Source organism: Oryzias melastigma, linkage group LG9, assembly GCF_002922805.2.
Source record: "Oryzias melastigma strain HK-1 linkage group LG9, ASM292280v2, whole genome shotgun sequence".
In the NCBI taxonomy this organism is placed as follows: Eukaryota; Metazoa; Chordata; class Actinopteri; order Beloniformes; family Adrianichthyidae; genus Oryzias; species Oryzias melastigma.
The window spans coordinates 755511-774521 of record NC_050520.1 but is presented as its reverse complement, the minus strand read 5'-3'; the positions used below and the strand labels follow the sequence as shown (position 1 = coordinate 774521).

Sequence of the window (19011 nt, the reverse complement as noted above, 5' to 3'; positions counted from 1 at the left end):
TAGCATGAACACCCGTTAGCATGAACACGCGTTAGCATGAACACGCGTTAGCATGAACACGCGTGAGCATCAGCACACATTAGCATGAACACGCGTGAGCATCAGCACACATTAGCATGAAGCCCATTATCATGAACACGCGTTAGAATGAACACGCATTAGCATGAGCACACATTCACATGAACAAGCGTGAGCTTGTTCTGCTGAGAAAAACAAAAAAAAGACTTCCGTGAAACTGGAAGCTCAACTGTGTGATCCAAACTTTTCCAAGTTTACCTGTTGACCCCAAACGGCGCCTCCTACAGGCGCCCCCATGTCTGGCCTTCACCTGTGAGTCATGTGACGTGGAGTGGCGCCGCACCTGCTTCTCCTCAGCCGCTCCACCTCCCCCTGCAGACTCTCGATCTTGTCTCCGAAGTCGCGTTTGAAGAGGCGGTTGGCCTCCAGCGCCAGGTCGCGCTCCTTCTCGGCGTGTTTGCATCTGGGTCGGGGGTGAACGCGTTAAAGCAAACTTATGGGAACAAAAGAAGAGCGCGAGGACGCAGGAAGGACGGCGGCCAAGAAGACGCTTTTCAGGAGGGTTTTATTAGCCGACCACAGCTACACGTTACACCAACGTTCACAGACCCGCCCCCACGCCGCACACACGGCCTCCAGAAGGCGGGGCTCTTAAGAGCTGCAGTCCATCGACCCCACCCCCGCCCGGCAGATAAGCATAAATGACAACGTTGGAGGATTCAAGCCGTCGGGAAACACGGAAGTTTGAGCTGCAGGAAGAGGAAACTCCTCAGCTGGGTTATGTCTAAGCGGGGGGGGCGGGACTCCTGCAGCCGCAGCTGCAGCCGCAGCTGGAACTACTGCTGCAGCTGCAGCAGCTTCCCCGCTGAACTGCTCAGGTTTCTGGCCTGCTTCACCAAATGTTTGTCGCTGAGCGAGAAGAAGTGAAGACACACAAACGATGGAAACAAAAGGATGAGAACGGAAACGTGGGGGGGGCAGAGAGAGAAGAGAGACAGGTTTGTGCTGCGGAAGCCTCACGTCAAAGCTGCACACCTGACGGCCCCTCACCTGCTCTCCAGCTGCTTCACCGTGCCCGACATCTGGTTGATCTTGTCCTCCAGGCGGACGATGGCTTCACTCTTCTGCCTGGAGCTGCTGTCGGCACTCTGAGGAAGAGGAGAGCGGTCAGAGGAGCGCCTTCCTCCAAACCAGGGGGGCCAAACTCAATCGTTCGAGGGGCCAAAACACACCTGAGGTCACGGTCCGAACAGGAGAAACATTTATGGAACACTCTAAAACTACATTTTTATAACATTAAAACTGTAACTTACTGAGATAATTCTGAACTAGATATATAACATCACATGTCATAATGCTAGTGTGAATGCTGGAAGATGAACCGATGATGATCCTGAAACTGATGGCTCAAAACGCTGAAACTGAAGCCAACTAAAATATTAGCTAAATGCTAAATTAGCCTAAAAAAATAAAAAACTTATGTTAGCCAAAACTGTAGCTGAAATATCAGATTAACTCCAAAACAGCCTAAAAAATAGTCCAAAAAACTAGCAGAATGCTAATTTTTAAAACTCTAACTTTTCAACATAATTATGAATAATAAAAAGTCAGGAATATTATTCCAGAATAAATAAACTTAAACCTTAAATAACTTTCAATATTTAACTCTCCATAAAAATATATTTTGTCAAAATTATACAAGTTAGAAATGAGCTCAAGATAACATCGGGTCATTAATAACAATAAAATGATCTGGAGGGCCAATAGAATCATCTGGAGGGCCGGATCCGGCCCCCCGGCCTTGACTTTGACTTTGACACGTGCTCTAAGACGACCTCAGCCGTCCAATCAAGAGTCTCGAAGGTCAAACAGGTGAAGCAGAAATGAGCCACAGATCTGGTGCTGCTGAGCGCGGTTACCGTGGTTACCGTGGGGCGTGAGCTCCTGAGGCTGCAGGAGCTCACGCCCTGCGGTAACCACGGTAACCGTGCTCCTCCTCTGCACCAGCATCCCTCAGACACTGACCTGTGACTTGTGGCTGAGCTGCTGGTTGATGGTCCGCAGGTCCTCCAGCTGCTGCCGCAGCTCCAGCAGAGCGTCCTGCTTCTCACAGACGTCCTTCTCCAGCATCTTCATGGACATCTCCATCTCCTGCTTCATCCCGATCTGCACCTCCAGCTCCCGCTCCACGTCCTGCAGGTCAGCACGTGTCGATGACCTTCTCCGGCCGGAGGCACCAAACTCTGACAGAGGCGGCACTCACCAGCCGCAGCAGAGTCTCCTCCTTCAGCTGCTTGCGGGATTCCATCAGCGCTGACCCGTCTGCCGCCGCGTCTCCTCTGGCTGACTGGAAGACAGATTGCAGGTCCCGCTCAGCCCCGGAGGATGCTGGGAGACACTCGGAAGGGAGAAACCCGCCGCTCACCTTCCTGGACTCCAGCTGCAGGGAGCTTTCCTCTTTGACCCGTTCCACGTCTTCTTGTAGCGTGATGATGCGATTGTTGGCCACGGCGAGCTGAGGAGACCACAGGAGCATGAGGGACCTGGAGCGTGGTCGTGTGGAGGAGGAGGCTGCAGACTCACCTCCTCGGTCAGCTTGGTGTTGGCCTTCTCCAGAGCGTCCACCTTGGCCTGAAGGTTGTTGACGGAGGCGCTGAAAGCAGCAGAGAGTCACGCCGTGAGTCTCGCCGTGAGTCTCGCCGTGAGTCTCGCCGTGAGTCTCGCCGTGAGTCTCGCCGTGAGTCTCGCCGTGAGTCTCGCCGTGAGTCACGCCGTGAGTCTCGCCTCACCTTAAATGTCTGTTCAGCTCCTCCACGTAGTTCTTCTGGTCCAGGATGGCGGTGATCTGACCGTCACTGTCCAAACACAAACAGGACACGGTCACGCAAACACCGCCGCGCTCCGTCGCGGGATCAGAACCGCTCAGGCAGCGTTTTCTGTCCAACAGAACTTTCTGTCTGCGGGGACAGTTCTGGCTGAGTCTAGTTTTAACACAGTAGTGCTGCCACAAAACAAGTATTTTAATGGTCGACTGATCTGCACAAAGTGGATGTAAAACACACGTCATTAGCTTTAAGCTAACTGAAAACTAGATTCATTACCTGTGATGATGCTAGTGTGAATGCCGTGAGCTGAATTTGGCTGCTGAGGATGCTGAAATTGATAGCTGAAAACACTGAAGCTGATAGCCAGATAAATGAGTTAAATCCCAAATAAGCCAAATAGCCTAACAACAAAAAAAAGCCTAAGCTATCCAAAACAGTTAGCATGCAGCTAAATATTAGCTAAACTCCAAATTAGCCTAAAAAAACAGAAAAAAACTAACTTGGCCGAAACAGCTAGCAGGTAGTTAACCAATATTAGCTAAACTCAGAAATTAGTCTAAAAAACAAAACAAAACACAAAACAGCTAGCATCCAGCTGAAATATTAGCTAAACTCCAAAACAGCCTAAAAAACCTTAATAAATGCTAAAATAGTCCATAAAAGTAGCAGAATGTTATTATAACGTTCAGCTTTACTACAATCTGACTTAATATCAAGTAACGACTAATCGACTATTAAATAAGTCGGAACTACTTTAACAGCCGATTAGTCGTCGATTAGTCGTCGATTGGTCGTCGATTAGTCGTCGATTAGTCGTCGATTAGTCGTTGATTAGTCGTCGATTAGTCGTCGATTAGTCGACTCATAGCAGCCCGACTGCCCAGCAGAACTCGGTTGGGGTTCTCCGAGGTAAATGACCTGGGAGGACCGCCCTCACCCTGGGACACGCCCCCTCCGGGCAGCAGTCTGACGGAGAACTCACCCCTCGGCGCTCTTGCTGCTGTGTCCTCCATCTTTCAGGTACATGGAGAAGTCGATCACTCCGACCTGCCGAGGACACGGGAACGGTTCACGTGCTGCTGATGGGACGTGAGGAGTCTAACCGCTCAACATCCTCTTTACTAGCGACACACCTGCGAGTCCAGGTCTTCTCCCTTCATGCACAGGTTGGCGTCGATGACGTTCAGCCCCACCAGGAGCCCGGCGATGACGGCGCCCTCCTCCTCCATCATCAGCGCGTTGGGCTCGTAGAATTCACTGCAGGAGGAGAGGAGCGTGAGCCGGCGCCGAGGGAGGAGGCGGCTTCAGGTCCTCACCTGAGCAGGTCCTTCCTGTTGATGATGGTCTTCATGTAGTCGGAGAGCTTCTTCTGCATCAGGGCGAGGCGTAACCAGGCGCGGCCGCGGCCCAGGGGGGTTCTGAGGCACAGAGGAGGCTTGAAGTTTGCCGTTGGTAATCTCACCTGTCTCTCAGGTAAATCGCTGGCGGACTGACTTGAGGCCGGGCAGGTCTTTGACGCTGGCCGTGATCTCTCCGGCTTCAGGCGTCAGCTTCTCCACCAGCTCCAGCGCCCCCCAGAAGGACTTGTTCTGGCCCAGGAAGGTCTTCTTAGCTGAAGCACACAGCAGGGACAGGGTCAGCTGAGCCGACGTGGGTCAGAACTTCTGAGGGTCAGCTGACCCGACGTGGGTCAGAACTTCTGAGGGTCAGCTGACCCAACTCGGGTCAGAACTTCAGTCTGAAGCCTGTGGGGGCACCACCTACTCTTCAGCCCGTGCTTCAGGCAGTGCTCCATCACCACGAAGAACTGCTGCAGCGGCGCGTAGTCCGAGTCCAGCGTGCGACCCAGGTTCAGGGCGGACTCGATCAGGCCTTTGATGCTCAGCTTGGCCATGTTCATCAGGTTCAGCCTCTCGATCGCAACCGGATCCTTGGGATCTGGAACAACATCAAGCATCATGTGTGACGCACAGAGAAGCGTCGACCACAGAGAAACAGAGAAACAAGCGTTTTTCTGATCTTTGAGGGTGGTAGAGTCTGAACATCATGTGACATAAGCCCCGCCCACATTGTTAAAATGAACGGGTTCATGTTGCTGTCGTGTTGAGACAGACGTTTTTGGTGCTGATTGGATGAAGTAGAAGTTATGATGGAGTTTTCTCCACCTCTGAGACCATTAGTCTGAGCAGGTTACCATGGAAACCATCAGCATGATGCTAGAACAGAAGCTCCAGAGCCACGTGTGGCTCTTTTACCGCTCCATTGTGGTGAAAAATACGTTTTTAAGAATATAAAAACAAATGTGAAGTGCTAAGAAAAAATCGTAGTAAAGTTTACCAACTAAAACCTTATTCAACTATTTAATGGTTCACATGCTGCACATGCACTAAACCCTCATCTGTTCCTAGTGTCTAGTTCAGGTTCTGGAGAAGAGAAGATGGTATCTTCACATTGACTGCAGTCAAATGAGCCGCCGTTCACATTTCTGTGGTCAAATCAGCATCACTGGATTTTTGGTGTGAGTTTCATCCAATACTTACGGTAGCAGGACTGAGAACGCTGGAAAATCTCCACCAGACTCCACGGAGCTTCTTGATGTGACCACGGAAATGTGAACGGCGGCTCATTTGACCGCAGTTGGAAAGGATTGTAAATCAATGAAAGAGCATTTTGATGTTAGCTTTGATTATTTTATCAAGAACTCTGAGAAACCAATGATTGAATGTATTGATCACAGTCAATAAACATTGGAGAATTAGCTAAAAGAGTCTTTGGTGAACTGGAAGGAGAAAGAATCAGGATTTTGGAGGAAGTTCTGTCCATGAAGATCTTCACTTCCTCGGATCAGAACCAGACGGCTGGACGTTACCCAGATTGATGGACGTTTTTATGAAGATTTATGCTAGTGAGACACAGAGCTATCATAATCAGACAGGGGAGATCAGGGGAGGAGCTCCAAAAGCCACGCCTCCTCAGAGGAGATTTTGGAAACAGAAGCTTCAGATCAACATGAAAACTGTCTTTTTAAGACATTTAGGTTGTTGGATTTTGGTTAAAAACTTCATAATCATTAAAACACGACTGGGAATGTTTTTTTTAAATAAAAAAATTCTCATTGTGGGACTTTAACCAAATGTCAAATGTGACAACTTGGGGATGAGAATGTGTTGTAGAGGTAGAGCGAGTTCACCTGGAACCTCTCCCAGGTGTGTGGCGTGCACTGGGATGCAGAACACAACAAACCCCTTAAAGCAGGGGGCCAAAAGCCGTACTACACCGTAGGCCGTGGGCCGAAAGGGATAAACATTTATGGAACACACTAAAATGTCATTTTTAAAACTTTAAAAACTGCATTTTGAAGATAAATATGAGTGAAAAGAAAAGAAAGCCACAGATCATTCTAACTGTTGCTTCAACAGCCTCAGATAACATCAGGCCATTAATGACAATAAAACAATCTGGAGGGCCGGATAGAATCACCCAGCGGGCCGGATCTGGCCCCCGGGCCTCGACTATGACACGCCCCTTAAAGGGAGGGTTGGATGCAGAGCAGGAGGATGGACTGCCGAACGAGGCCGCGTGCTGACGGATGGACCGTTATCGGCTGAAAGCCCTCTAGAAACGTTTATATCCAGCAGCACAAAGATTTATGGACACAAGCAGACCTCACAGTGTCACCATGACAACCACTCAATGATACCATCCAAATAAAACAGCTTTGAGTCATAAAAAACTCCACCGTGTGTAGAGCGCCATCTTTGCTCAGAGTGTGACATCACAGCAGACCGAAGCTAAAGGATCACTCTGATCCTCCTCTGATCTGTTAAAGGATCACTCTGATCCTCCTCTGATCTGTTAAAGTATCACTCTGATCCTCCTCTGATCTGATAGAGGATCACTCTGATCCTCTTCTGATCTGTTAAAGGATCATTTTGATCCTCTTCTGATCTGTTAAAGGATCATTATGATTCTCTTCTGATCTGTTAAAGTATCACTCTGATCCTCTTCTGATCTGTTAAAGGATCATTATGATCCTCCTATGATCTGTTAAAGGATCACTCTGATCCTCTTCTGATCTGTTAAAGGATCATTATGATCCTCTTCTGATCCGTTAGCGCTGGTGGGTTTTTACTTACAACGTTTTCAGACAAAATCTGAAATCCTGAGTCGTTTTCTGGACATAGTTTCTGCAGAGCGGCAAGAGTTCAGTAGAACTAACCTTTGAGTCGTATTGGCATGGTGAACACCCCCCTTCCCGTCACCTATAACTGAGAGATCTGTTTACTATTGCTGCCACGATTAGTCCACTAATTGACTATTGAAATAGTCGACGACTAATTTAATAGTTGATTATTTGTTACTTTATATCAAATTGATTCAGAGTGTAATGAAGTTAAACGTTATTAGAACATTCTGTTAGCTTTATGGACTCTTTTGGCATTTATTAAGGTTATTTAGGCTAATTTAGAGTTTTGCTATTTTTCACATACATGCTAGCTGTTTTGGCTAATTTAGGATTTTTGATGTTTTTTTAGGCTAATTTTGAGTTTAGCTAACATTTTAGCTACATGCTAAATGTTGCGCATGACCCGATTAGTTGACTAATCAGAAAAAAAAATCGGTGATTAGTTGACTACTAAGATAAACGTTTGTGGCACCACTACTGTTCACTAGCGCTGCCACAAACGATTATTTGATAATCGACTAATCACCGATTATTTTTTCTGAGTCGATTAATCAGGTCATGCTTAAAGTGGATGTAAAACACACATCTTAACATCTAAGCTTTAAACTATATATTCACGAATGCTGTTAGCTGAACTGAATAAAAAAAGCTAAAGTTAGCCAAAACAGCTAGCATGCAGCTAAAGTATTAGCTAAACTCTAAATTAGCCTTAAAAAAACGTTAATTGCCAAAATAGTCCATAAAACTAGCAGAATCTCATAACTTTCAACTTTACACTCTGACTCCATATGATACAAAGTAACGACTAATCGACTATTAAATTAGTCATCGACTGTTTTAGTCGTCGAGTAGTCGACTCATTGTGGCAGCACTACTGCTCACACTCTCTCCCACTAGCTTACAGCTAAGCTAACAGTAGCGGAGGAACAAAAACAGCAACAATATCGTTGTTCAGTTTAACGACGTTCATGGATCCATTTGTCTGCATCAGAAAGAGGCGGAGCAGGGAGACTGTGGCCCCGCCCATCACAGTTTCTACATCACAAATACAATCTTTTTTAAACTGCATTTTTTCCTCTGTTCCTGGTTCACAGATGTTTTAGTAAATAAATCAGAAAGTCAGTTTGATGGTAGTTTTCTTTATGTTTGTCGTCCATCATCAGAAAAATAGAAGAAGACGTTGAAATCATCAGAATGAGGAGACTCTTCCAGTCATGATGAGTCCGACTGCTTTCGGCTCCGTACAGAACTCTCACTCATCTGGGTTTTCCCTGGTTGCCATGACAACAGCAGCTGGAATTCCTCCGAGAAGTTTCTTTACATTCACGTTTAGCTTTTGGCATCGTAAAGATAAAAACGAAGATATGATCCTATAAGATGGAGCCGTTTGTGCTGACTCATGACAGCAGGAGGCTCAAACATTTCCCAGGATGCTCTGCTGCTGAAACAGCTTCGGAGCCTCAGTGTTTGACAGGGGAACCCAGGCATCAGAAACACGACTATACAAACTCCTCTGAGGTCAGATAAAAGCTCTTCGGATCACGTTTAGATCTAGAATTCACCAGAATATTTTCCTGATCTGCTTCTGTGATCGACAGCATCAACGCGACATTTGGGAGGATCTCAGAGCGGATGAAACCAGCAGACCCTGCGCCACACCCTGCAGGACCCGGTCCCGCCCCCAGCGGACGGCCCGTACCTTCGTGGGCCGGCTCCGGGTCCGGCGTGAGCGAGATGTCGTTGAGCTCCCGCAGGCACAGCCACTCTCCGTCCACGGACACGCGGAAGTTGCAGAGATAGATGGTCTCCCGGGCGGCCTGCGTGATCTTGTCTGTGGTGGGGGTCGGGGTTTCGCTCTGGGGCGTCAGATCGGCCATGATGACTCAGCGTTCCGAGGACCGACGGAGGAAGACGGCCCACAAGCAGGTGGAGCCCCTTTGTTCTGGGGTGGATGAAGACAAAGGCGAGGAGGCCTCGGTGATGGGAAGGAGCGGCTTCCTCCTCTTCAGCTCCGCATCCTCCTCTCCTCCACACGCAGCCGGGTGCAACGCGCTGTGACGCCCCCCGCTGCTCCGCGGCCCCCGCTCTCCTTTGTGCAGACGGGCTGAGATGTGAAGCAGGAACGGCAGCAGCTCTGATTGGACCGTCTGCGCTGCGGTGAAGGCTCTGAGAGGGTGTCGACCAAGATGGCCGACAGCAGCGCTGGGTTCAGCGGCGCGCGGTCACGTGAGCAGATGGTGCACGTGTGGAGAGGGGAGGGGTTCATCCCGATGATGCAGCCGAGCAGGAAGAGCATCCCTGAGAGGAGGAGGAGGAGGAGGAGGAGGAGGAGGTGCTTCTCTCCTCCTGAGGAGCTCTGAGGCTTTTAAAAAGATCTCCCAGAATTCCTCTGTGTTTGTCCATAATGCAGCCAAAGTCACAGAGTTTGGATCAACGTTTGTGGTTTCTTCAGCCTCTCATCACACATGCTGACAGATCTTCATCACTGCAGCCTCTTCCTCACGGAGGCTTTCCTGGACAGCAGAAGACTGAAGCTGCAGAGCAGAGACCACCAGCCGTCCTGACCCTCGCTCAAACCGCTACAACCGTCAACCGGTGTTTCCTTTGGTGACTAAAGATGAAACTAAATCTATGAAAGCAGGAAGAACCGAAGCGGACCAGAACCAGAGACCACTGGGATCTGGGTCCTAGTTTCCACCGTTTCTCCGTGTGATTGCTGATTCAGCATTCTCACTGTAGTGATTCTTCAGCTCCTTTCTGTACATTTTTCAGCTCGTAAAAACTCAATCACACCTTCAGAGATTTCAGTAATCTTGATATCCAAACGTTCATCTCGTTCAGGACGTTACTGCTCGTATTTTTTTATTCATAAACTTTATAGTTTTTGAAATATTGAGCTAAATATGCCCCATTGGAAATGAAGAAGAAAGTCTTCAGATTTTATATTTTTAAGTAGATCAGAAACAAACCTTTAAATATATTCACGGGTTCTTTTTTCATCTTTTATAGTCATTTAAAAGAAGGCATTGAGCTTATATATTAGCATCATGCTAGCTCAGTCTTTTTAATGCTAATTTGGAGTGTAGCTAGTATTTTAGCAATATGCTAACGTTGTTGGCTAATTTGTTATCCACTAGGATATTTAAGCTAATCTAGAGTTTAGCTTCCATTTTAAAACAGGCTAACATTTTTGGCTAGTTAAGTTTAATGAGGAATGTTTGGCTGTTTTGGAGTTTAGCTAGTATTTTAGCAACGAGCTAGCTATTTTGGCTGATTTGGCATCTACTACGGTATTTTGGGCTAATTTTGAGTTTAGCTCATATTTAAGCAACAAACTAAATTTATTTGCAAAATTGGCATCTATTAGGGATTTGTAAGCAAATTTACAGCAAATTTTTCAGAACTTTAGGTCATTTTCAACGCTCTTTCATAGTTGAATGAAAGAGCGTTGAAAATGAAATTGAAATGAAATTTCAAGTCTTATAGCAAATTTGACACTTTGCAAATATTTTTTGCATTTTCAGAAAATTCCTTCAGCGACTAAAGTAAAGTGCGTCACAATGTTCATCAAAAAGCTTCAGCGTCTTCAGAGACTACTTTCAGCAAAAGCATTCAGACTACCGTTATCACAGCTAATGCAACTTTTCTAGTTCCTGCTGATTTGAACTGAAATGTTAAAAAAGCTGAATCACAGAATTACTCTGTTACTGTTACTGTGGGTGGATACGCTAAAGATTGGCCTAGAAACAAGGTACCAACTCTGCTTTTATTTTGAAAATACATCAAAGAGACTTGATGCTTTCCTTAGCGTCCTCTATACAGATAATTGTGTTTTAACTCAAAAGATCAGAATGACGACTTTTAGAAAACAGTTTTACAGTTAATTGAAACTAAACCTGTAAGTCATGTTGATGGGAGGAGCTCAACACGAAAACGCTCTTATTGGGGCTGGATATCAATAATAACTTACAGAATTATTTTGATTCGATTTTTTTTATCCTCTTAGTTTAATTTAATTCAATTCTGAGTTTACACATTTAGAAATACATGAATAATCTATATTTGTTTTGAAGATATTCACATTAATCCGATACAGTTCACATACGTAGAGATCAATCTAAAACATGAAGCTAAAGTCTGCTAGCTTGACGCTAACCTCCTATGGGACCTTCCTTTATATGCTAGCATCAAGCTAGCAGACTTTAGCTTCATGTGTTCGATCGATATCTGTTTTATGGATCAGTGATTGATCTATTAAGCTTAGATCAATTCATTGATTTGATCAAGAGAGCCCTCCAATCATGACGGTTGTGTTTAGTTCTAGTTTATCCTGATACAACATAGTGAGGATCAGCAGTGGAGATGCTTGAAGCTGCAGCACTTCAAAATGAAAATCCTGGTTCTTGTAGCATTTTCTGATGATGGAGGACATGAATGATATGATTTAGGATTAAAACGGCAGTTTGGGGGATTTCAGGAGCAGACAAAAACCAGCGGATTGAAAAGGTTTGTGATGTGTGACTGTGATGGGCGGGGCCAAAATCTCCATTCTCCCTCCAATTCTAAACCCCCACCTGCAGACACGTAGATCCATGAACGTCTGAGCTGGAATCTGGATCAGAACTGATGTTGCTCGCCGTTTTTTCCTACACCAATGACGACACACGGAGCAGCTCATCTCCAAAAGCCACGCCCCCTCAGAGCAGATTTTGCAGAAGACTTCAGATCAACATGAAAAATGTCTATTTGAGACAGTTAGGTTCTGAGATTTTGGTAAAAAACTTCACAATCATGATTAAAACACTACTACGAACTTTCTTTTATCTAAATAATGGTCATAGGAGGACTTAATGCCGTTTTTGTCTCTATGAACTAAACACGTGGACATTGAACGCCCGCTGAAAATTAAACCAGTTGAACTTTGACCAATCAGGGACTTGGATCTGGTAGTGATGGATGGATGGCGTCCCCTTTCCTTCACAGAGCCAATTGTCCAAAGATTGATCATGAAGGAGAAATCAATAACTGCGGTTTGTGCCCGGACAGAATTCTACGACATTTAACGCATGTGTCAAAGTCACGGCCCGGGGGCCGGATCCGGCCCTCCAGGTCATTTTATTTTATTGTTATTAATCACCTGATGTTATCTTGACAAAATATATTTTTACAGAGAATAAATTATTTAAAGTTATTTAAGGTTTAAGTTGATTTATTCTGGAATAATATTCCTGTCTGTTTCTATTCATAATTATGTTAAAAAGTTACAGTTTAAAGTTTTAAAACTGTAGTTTTAGTGTTCAGTAAATGTTTATCCTGTTCGGCCCGCGACCTAAAGTCCGTTTTGGATTTTGGCCTGTTGTCTGATTGAGTTTGACACTCCTGATCTAATGGATCAGAGCCGTGAGAGAGAAATCCTGGATCCGGATTCACCAGATTTAAACGATTCTGCACCAAGACTCCTTCAGCTGCAGGACATGCGCTAGCATCGGACTGTGACGGTCCAGTGTGAACAGACTGGTTCCATATACTCAGTGTGAACGCAGCATTAGAGCGTTCACAAAGAACACAAACTCGGGGTCAGCCCCGTTTCAGGCTGCAGGTAAACTAGGCAAATCCCATAGCGCCCCCCAGCCACCAGGGGGCCCCAAAGCTGCATGTTCAGAATGCAACAATCAGCTGATGCTTTTTCTGCATTATTAGGCCTTTGAACCACACAGTCACGCTGTGATGTAGGCGGTGACACCCTCATAGCAAGAGGATTGAAACAGCCGTACAGTAACGAGGTGGAGTTATACCAGCGGGTGAAGGGATGAAGAAAGAGGACGGTCAGGTGTCGGTTGGTGAGGTGGACTATAAATGTGTAGGGGAAACGTCATTGTTTACCCTAAATTTGTTGGCCTGCTAGCTTGCTAGCTAGCGTGGGACACCGCCAACAGACAGTCAGAAGTATGGACACATCTGGCAGAGATAACTGCTTTGGTACAACAGATATTCATAACATGATATGTTGTCATGTTTAGCAATGACTCAGTGGAAGTTGGTTCTCTATCGTTTCCACACTTAATTAGGGCGGCCACGATTAGTCGACCAATCGACGATTAATTGACTTTTAAAATAGTCGACGACTAATTTAAGAGTCGACTAGTCGTTAGTTTAGTAAAGCCGATCAAAGTCCTGAGCGTTCAGCACCAAAACAATTGCACTATTTTTATATTTGAATCAGAGACCAAAATGATTTTTAATTAACTGTAGACTTTTATTTAGTTTGTTCCTGTTGATTCAAGTCTAGTTTTCAAATGAAGGAGAAAAGCTGCAGGATTCATTCAAGCTTTAATGAACGATGGTCTTTACTTTCAGTTAGAACATAATCAGTTTAAGTTTACGAATGACCAGATTAGTCAACACATCGGAAATAAAAATAGTGGTTTGTGGCAGCCCTAATGTGAACGCTGATATGGAACAAAAGGTGATCAGAGTGGAGCTCTACAGCGACTTCAATGTTTAGAATAAAACAGATTCATTCTTAATTTTCTGCAACATCCCTGTGATAATAAACTTGGAGTATGCCCTCGTGATCGTTTTGTTCAATGATCTATTGAGATTTTTCTCTGCAGGATCAACTCTTTAATATCTGGGAGATCCAGAGATTCTCCTGAAATCCTGAGCATGAAGCTCCAGAACCTTCAGCCTGAAGATCCAGCTTCTCTCTCTTATTCCACTTGTTGGTTTATCAGATTTTCTTATCAAAATATACATTTCTCAATAAATACTAAATATCTTCTTATTCACTGAGATCAATTTTTCCTTGTATAGTTTTATTTTGTTCTGAAATCAGCCTGAGGTTCCATTTAAAACGAGCCGGTTTGGCTCATGACGTGTCTAACATGGAACCATCTCAGTGAACAAAGAGGTCTGGGATCTCTCCATTACACCTCACAGAATGGAGCCCCCTAACAGAATCTGCCTGGGCCCCCGATAAGGTACAAACGGGCCTGCTTGGGGGTTAAAACGTTGACTGTATATTGAGAACTGGACTGAGTGGCTGTGATGTCACCCAGAGAAAATGTCTTAACTGCAGCAAAATGAAGCCAATTCAGTCGCTATTGGAGGCCAGACGACAGTGATCTGAGTCACGTTTCTATGGCAACTACTCTCACCAACCAGGGGTGAGCTCGTTGGAAGGCCACGCCCCTAAACTTGAAGGGGGTCAAAGAGAATCTGTCAATTAAAACTTTTAATGAGAAATCTGAATAAATTGGATGAAGAAAAAATTTCTAGAAGAAAACAAGAATTATTGAGTGACAGCATCAGATCCAGAATGTTGATTCTGACGAAACGATGATAACAGCTGATTATTTATACATGGAAGTCTTTGAGATTTTGGCTTCTTGGAGCCACTTCCTGTTTGATACGGGGGGCGGGGTCACTCAGTCCAGTTCTCTATATACAGCCAATAGTTAAACCGTAAACGGGTCCCGCCGGAAGTGAACCGCGCGGTCCCGGTTCCTACCGAACCGTGATTCTATCTCCGCCGGTTTCCCGTGACGTTCCGCGGGACACACGCTCCGCTGCAGGACTCACTTCTCCGCTTCGACTCGATCCTCTCGATCTGGAAGTCATACTGCGGTACCGGACCGGGGGTCCCGGGCGGGCCGAACCTCACGGCGGCGGCGGTACCGGGCGGGCCGAACCTCACGGCGGTGGAGTTCAGCGCCTCCCTGAAGTAAATCACGGAGGTGGGGGCCAGCGCCTCGTCCGGACTGTGGCCGTTCTCGTCGGAGGACTCCGGTTTTCCGGGACTTGCTGCGAGTTCCGCCGGCGGCGAGGCCCCCGGCGGGTCGCACCGGGCCGCCATCGTGCCCCGGGCCGGGCTCGTTCACGTGACCCGTGTGGGGCACGGTAGCCGGTCACCTGCTACCTCAGCGAGTTAGCGGACGTCACACTTCCTGCCTCCTCGATCCAAAACTTCCGCTCGTTCCCGGAAGTAGTTGCGCGGCGGGCTCGCGGCTTTTTTCTTTCTAGTTTTTTTAAAAGCCCCATTCTGATGGAAACGGTGTTTACATATGTTCTTCCTCGTGATGGAAGACGTACATACACACACATTTTAAGATTAAAACTGGATGTCTGAGAATTTCTTCATTCAAATCATGTTGGATCAGGAGCACATGAAATCCCGCAGTTTTAAAAAGTTTGTGATGCAACTGCTAAGGGCGGGGCTAAAGTCTCCTGCTCCGCTCCATTCTGATGAGACAAGTAGATCCATTCATGTATTTGTTTTCCTCGTCTGAGCTGGAATCTGGCCCTTAACGGTTTACCTGCAGCTCTGGTATTTCTTGAGTTTTTTTTTATTTATTTATTTTTTCTATTTTTTTTGCTAAGCTAATGTTAGCTTGACCTTGGGACATCTGTAAACTAGCAGGAGAGTGTAAACAAAGGAATTCTGGGATTAGAGCAGGGTTACTTCCATGCCAAAACCCTTGGGGGCAAATTTCTGATCAACTCCTGATGCTCTGCAGAAAATATGTTTTCAAAATTACTTTTTAAAAAAAATGTATTTTGGCTAAAAACAGTGTAATCATAATGAAAAAAAAAACCACTGGAGGCAATTTTACAGATATGGTTGGAGTGGGATTTTAGCCATTTTCCTGAACAAGACTTTTGTTCAAATAAAAATCAAATGGATTCTTCCATAATTATATATATTGTACAGTTTTGAGGTGGATATTGTGATCCAGAGGACAGACAGAGCAGTGATAATGTATTCTTCTCTCAGTTGAGGCTTCAGGAAGAGATGGACGATCCGGTCTTTGCTGTTTCAGCAGCAGATCCTTAATGAAGCAAAGTTTTGGTTTTGATTCTGAAACAAACTTCTAAATACATTTTTGATGCTGACAAACATCTGGAAAAGCCGCTCTGTCTATCACCAGCTGATGTTCCTCCAGTTTTTCTTCCTTGTTTTTTCAGCTGCTGCCTTCAGGGACCACCAACACCAGTTACAGTCTTGATGGTTACGTTTGATTTGGTTCTGGTTTTGTGTGAGATACTCACCCAACAACCCTTGGTGTTTACGTGGACCGGCCATTGACTGTATCTGAGAACTGGACTGAGTGCCCCCACCACCACGTTCAAACAGGAAGTTCCTGCTGGCTCCAGGAAGCCAAATCCCATAGGATTCTTCTGGCCAGAATAGTCTTTCTTGTTTTTTAACTTCTTCTTGATTTTACTCTTTTTTCCCAATTTTTAAATATTAATCTCCATGTAAATGATTTCATATTTTTACACTATTTTTAAAGAAAAGTCTCTTATTTTGCTGAAACAGATGTGTTTGGTGAAGATGTTTTAAGAGACACAAAGAGAAGAGGAAATACATCTAAGAACATTGACAGTATATTACGGTTAAGTTGATGAAAAGTCAGTTTGAGGATTTCTGATAGTTTTTATAAAATGATCTGGATTGTAAGAACGGCTGCAGTTCTCTGAGCATCAGCCTCGTTCCTAAAAGCACTTCTAAAATGTATTTTTACAGGCGTCCCTTAAGAACAAAATGCTTGAATACATATTTTACTCTTATTTCTCGAATGTAAATACATGAGATGCTTCCCTCTTTCAGTTGTTATAGCTTCTATTTAAAGCAGATAACTTCTTTTTTGTTCAAGAATTATTCAAATATCATCAAAAAAATCTGCGTGTCTTTGGCCTCGTTTGTGGTCAGTTTTTTTTTTTATCATGAGTTCTAAACTTTTATATTTTTTTCTTTTGAAGCTTCAAAAACATTTCGTTCTGTTTCCACAGAATCACTTGAACGTAACACCTCCAAATGATCTCCAGGGGGCGACAGAGTACTGCTGGACAGGGTTAGGCTGCCCCTTTTCTGGTTCTGGTGTCAATGTCAGTCCATCCAAACCAAAGTCCTTCATGGGTCACGGGGATGCTGGAGCCTATCCCAGCTACGGTGGGGTGAGGGCGGGTCCACCCTGGATGGTTCTTCAGCCCATCTCAGACATGGAAGCACACTCTCCCTCCTAAGGGACAATAGAGTCAACCACTGACCTAAGGTGCACCTTTCAGGTCTGTGGGAGGAAGTAGGAGTGGTTTGAATTTTTGAAAAGTTAAATAAGTCCAGAGATGTTTGTTGTTTATTCACACTTTTCTCTAACTTTGTTTAAGCTAAACAGATAACTTAGTGTTGGGTTAGGGTTGAAAATCTGCATTTATTTAAAGTAGGGGGAACGATTCCTTCCAACAACCATCAGATTCACAATAGATTTTGATTCATTTTGATTGATCCGATTATCTGTCCTAAACTGGATCCAGATCATCTTAATCCCAAACTTCCAACAGTGAGACTCAGGGATCAATACCTGCTGCTGAACAGAGCAGCTGAAGTTTTCCAGATTCTTGTATTTCTTCAAGATAATCAATGAAATCTGTGGACAAACAAACAAGTAAACAAGAATGAGCGTCAGTTTGATCGAGTTCAGATCACTGACACTAAACTGATGCTGCTTAGATTTGTATAAACTGTGAAAATAAAAACTTCTTTTAAATCAGAATGAGTTACAACAATTGGTGTGAAGTTTTTAAGACAAACTAAAGACCTAAATCCTGTTTCTTGGTGCAGACCGTCAGCTGTTGTTCTGATTGTTGGTGAAACATGAAAACTGTCAAACTCCGTCATCGTCGGTGCAAACGCCGCTGGAGCCACGACTCAGCAGATACGTCCGTCGTGTGTGTGTGTGTGTGTGTGTGAACCAGCAGAGCGGTTTCCGGCCGTCATCCAGACCAGCGCGCTACCCCCCATTAACCAAAAAGAAAACACTGGGAATGACAAAACAAACAGAGCGGCGTGGGCGGCGTGCGTCCCAAACACTTTTGGACACTTCGAAGAACAAAGTGTTGTGAGCGTTTATGTACTAAACACTTTTCAGGCGTTTCGAGGAAACAAATCTACATTTGTTACAGACCCAAAAATGAATGGAGTGTAAACAGATGGAGGAGGAAGGAGCACGCCGGAACCACGCCGGAACCACGTCGGAACCACGCCGGAACCACGCCGGAACCACGCCGGAACCACGCCGGAACCACGTCGGAACCACGCCGGAACCACCCGGGGCCACGCCGGAACCACGTCGGAACCACGCCGGGGCCACTCAGTCCAGTTCCTATACAGTCAATGGGTGCCACTGTTGTTGCCCACGTGGGGGCTACAGGAAAACAATGCCCCCCACCCCCCTTCAGACAGCAGGGAGACCAGGTCCTGAAGCCCCGCCCACATGGTAACATCCTCCACTGACGTTTTCCTTTTTTTTTTTGGTCATTCTGTGATTTTCCCCGTTTCCATCGTGACCTGACTTTGATTGAATCCTCATTCTTGATTGATTTTTCTGATGAAACAGATGTTTGTTTCCCTGACCGCCCATGCTAACGTTAGCATTAGCATCTGGTTTTTCTGCTTCAGTGACTCTAAAATGTTTCCGTCTTCTTTGATATAAACAGGAAACTTTGAAACTGTTCCAACTACATGTTAGTGGATGTCTTTGATATCATCTTGGCTGTGGTGCAGCGGCAGGGCGGTCGACTCCTGATTGGAAGATTGCAGGTTCGAATAAATTAAATGCAGAGAAGACATTCTACAGACCTAAGTCCTGCTGGAACTTCAACGTCGGTCTCCATGAATCAGCTGCTCTGGTTGGATGTTAGTCTGTCCTCAGAGTTCATGAACGTCCATATTTCATCCGAACCACCAATCAGCTCCAGAACGGTCAGATCAGAGAGAGATCTCTTCCAGAAGGTTTTAGTCTGTGAAGTTCTTCTGAAAGGTGATGTTTGTCAGACTCAGAGTGAAGAGAACGGATCCGTCTTTTATTGTTGTTTATTGTTGTGAAGCTGCAGAAGAAAATCCACATTTCCTGGGAGAAAGGAAACCCCCCAGCCCCCCCCGAGAGTCCACGGAGCTTCAGAAAGTCCAGAGGATGAGCCCGG

General features: G+C 45.4%; 1 protein-coding gene across 9 annotated transcripts in view; it reads right to left on the bottom strand.

Annotated features, from left to right (window-relative positions):
• Window positions 1–15005, bottom strand: part of rufy3 (RUN and FYVE domain containing 3) — a 22816-nt gene extending 7811 nt beyond the window's left edge. For 3 of the 9 annotated variants that reach the window (XR_004948456.1, XM_036213653.1, XM_036213654.1), the window contains exons 1-13: window positions 14611–15005; window positions 4608–4781; window positions 4338–4455; window positions 4160–4261; window positions 3977–4100; window positions 3826–3890; window positions 2808–2873; window positions 2602–2671; window positions 2444–2533; window positions 2282–2365; window positions 2044–2211; window positions 1069–1166; window positions 329–481 (exon numbers count right to left, since the gene is read on the bottom strand). Coding sequence is in view for 8 of the 9 variants with exons in the window: in XM_036213653.1 (XP_036069546.1) it covers window positions 329–481; window positions 1069–1166; window positions 2044–2211; window positions 2282–2365; window positions 2444–2533; window positions 2602–2671; window positions 2808–2873; window positions 3826–3890; window positions 3977–4100; window positions 4160–4261; window positions 4338–4455; window positions 4608–4781; window positions 14611–14884 (1586 nt within the window). In the remaining variant the exon portion in view is untranslated. Of the gene's footprint in view, window positions 1–328; window positions 482–1068; window positions 1167–2043; window positions 2212–2281; window positions 2366–2443; window positions 2534–2601; window positions 2672–2807; window positions 2874–3825; window positions 3891–3976; window positions 4101–4159; window positions 4262–4337; window positions 4456–4607; window positions 4782–8728; window positions 9240–14610 lie in introns of those variants that run through there. The other 6 variants (XM_024257998.2, XM_024257999.2, XM_024257995.2 and 3 more) reach the window with 5 other exon arrangements.
• Between the last annotated feature and the right edge of the window lie 4006 nt (window positions 15006–19011).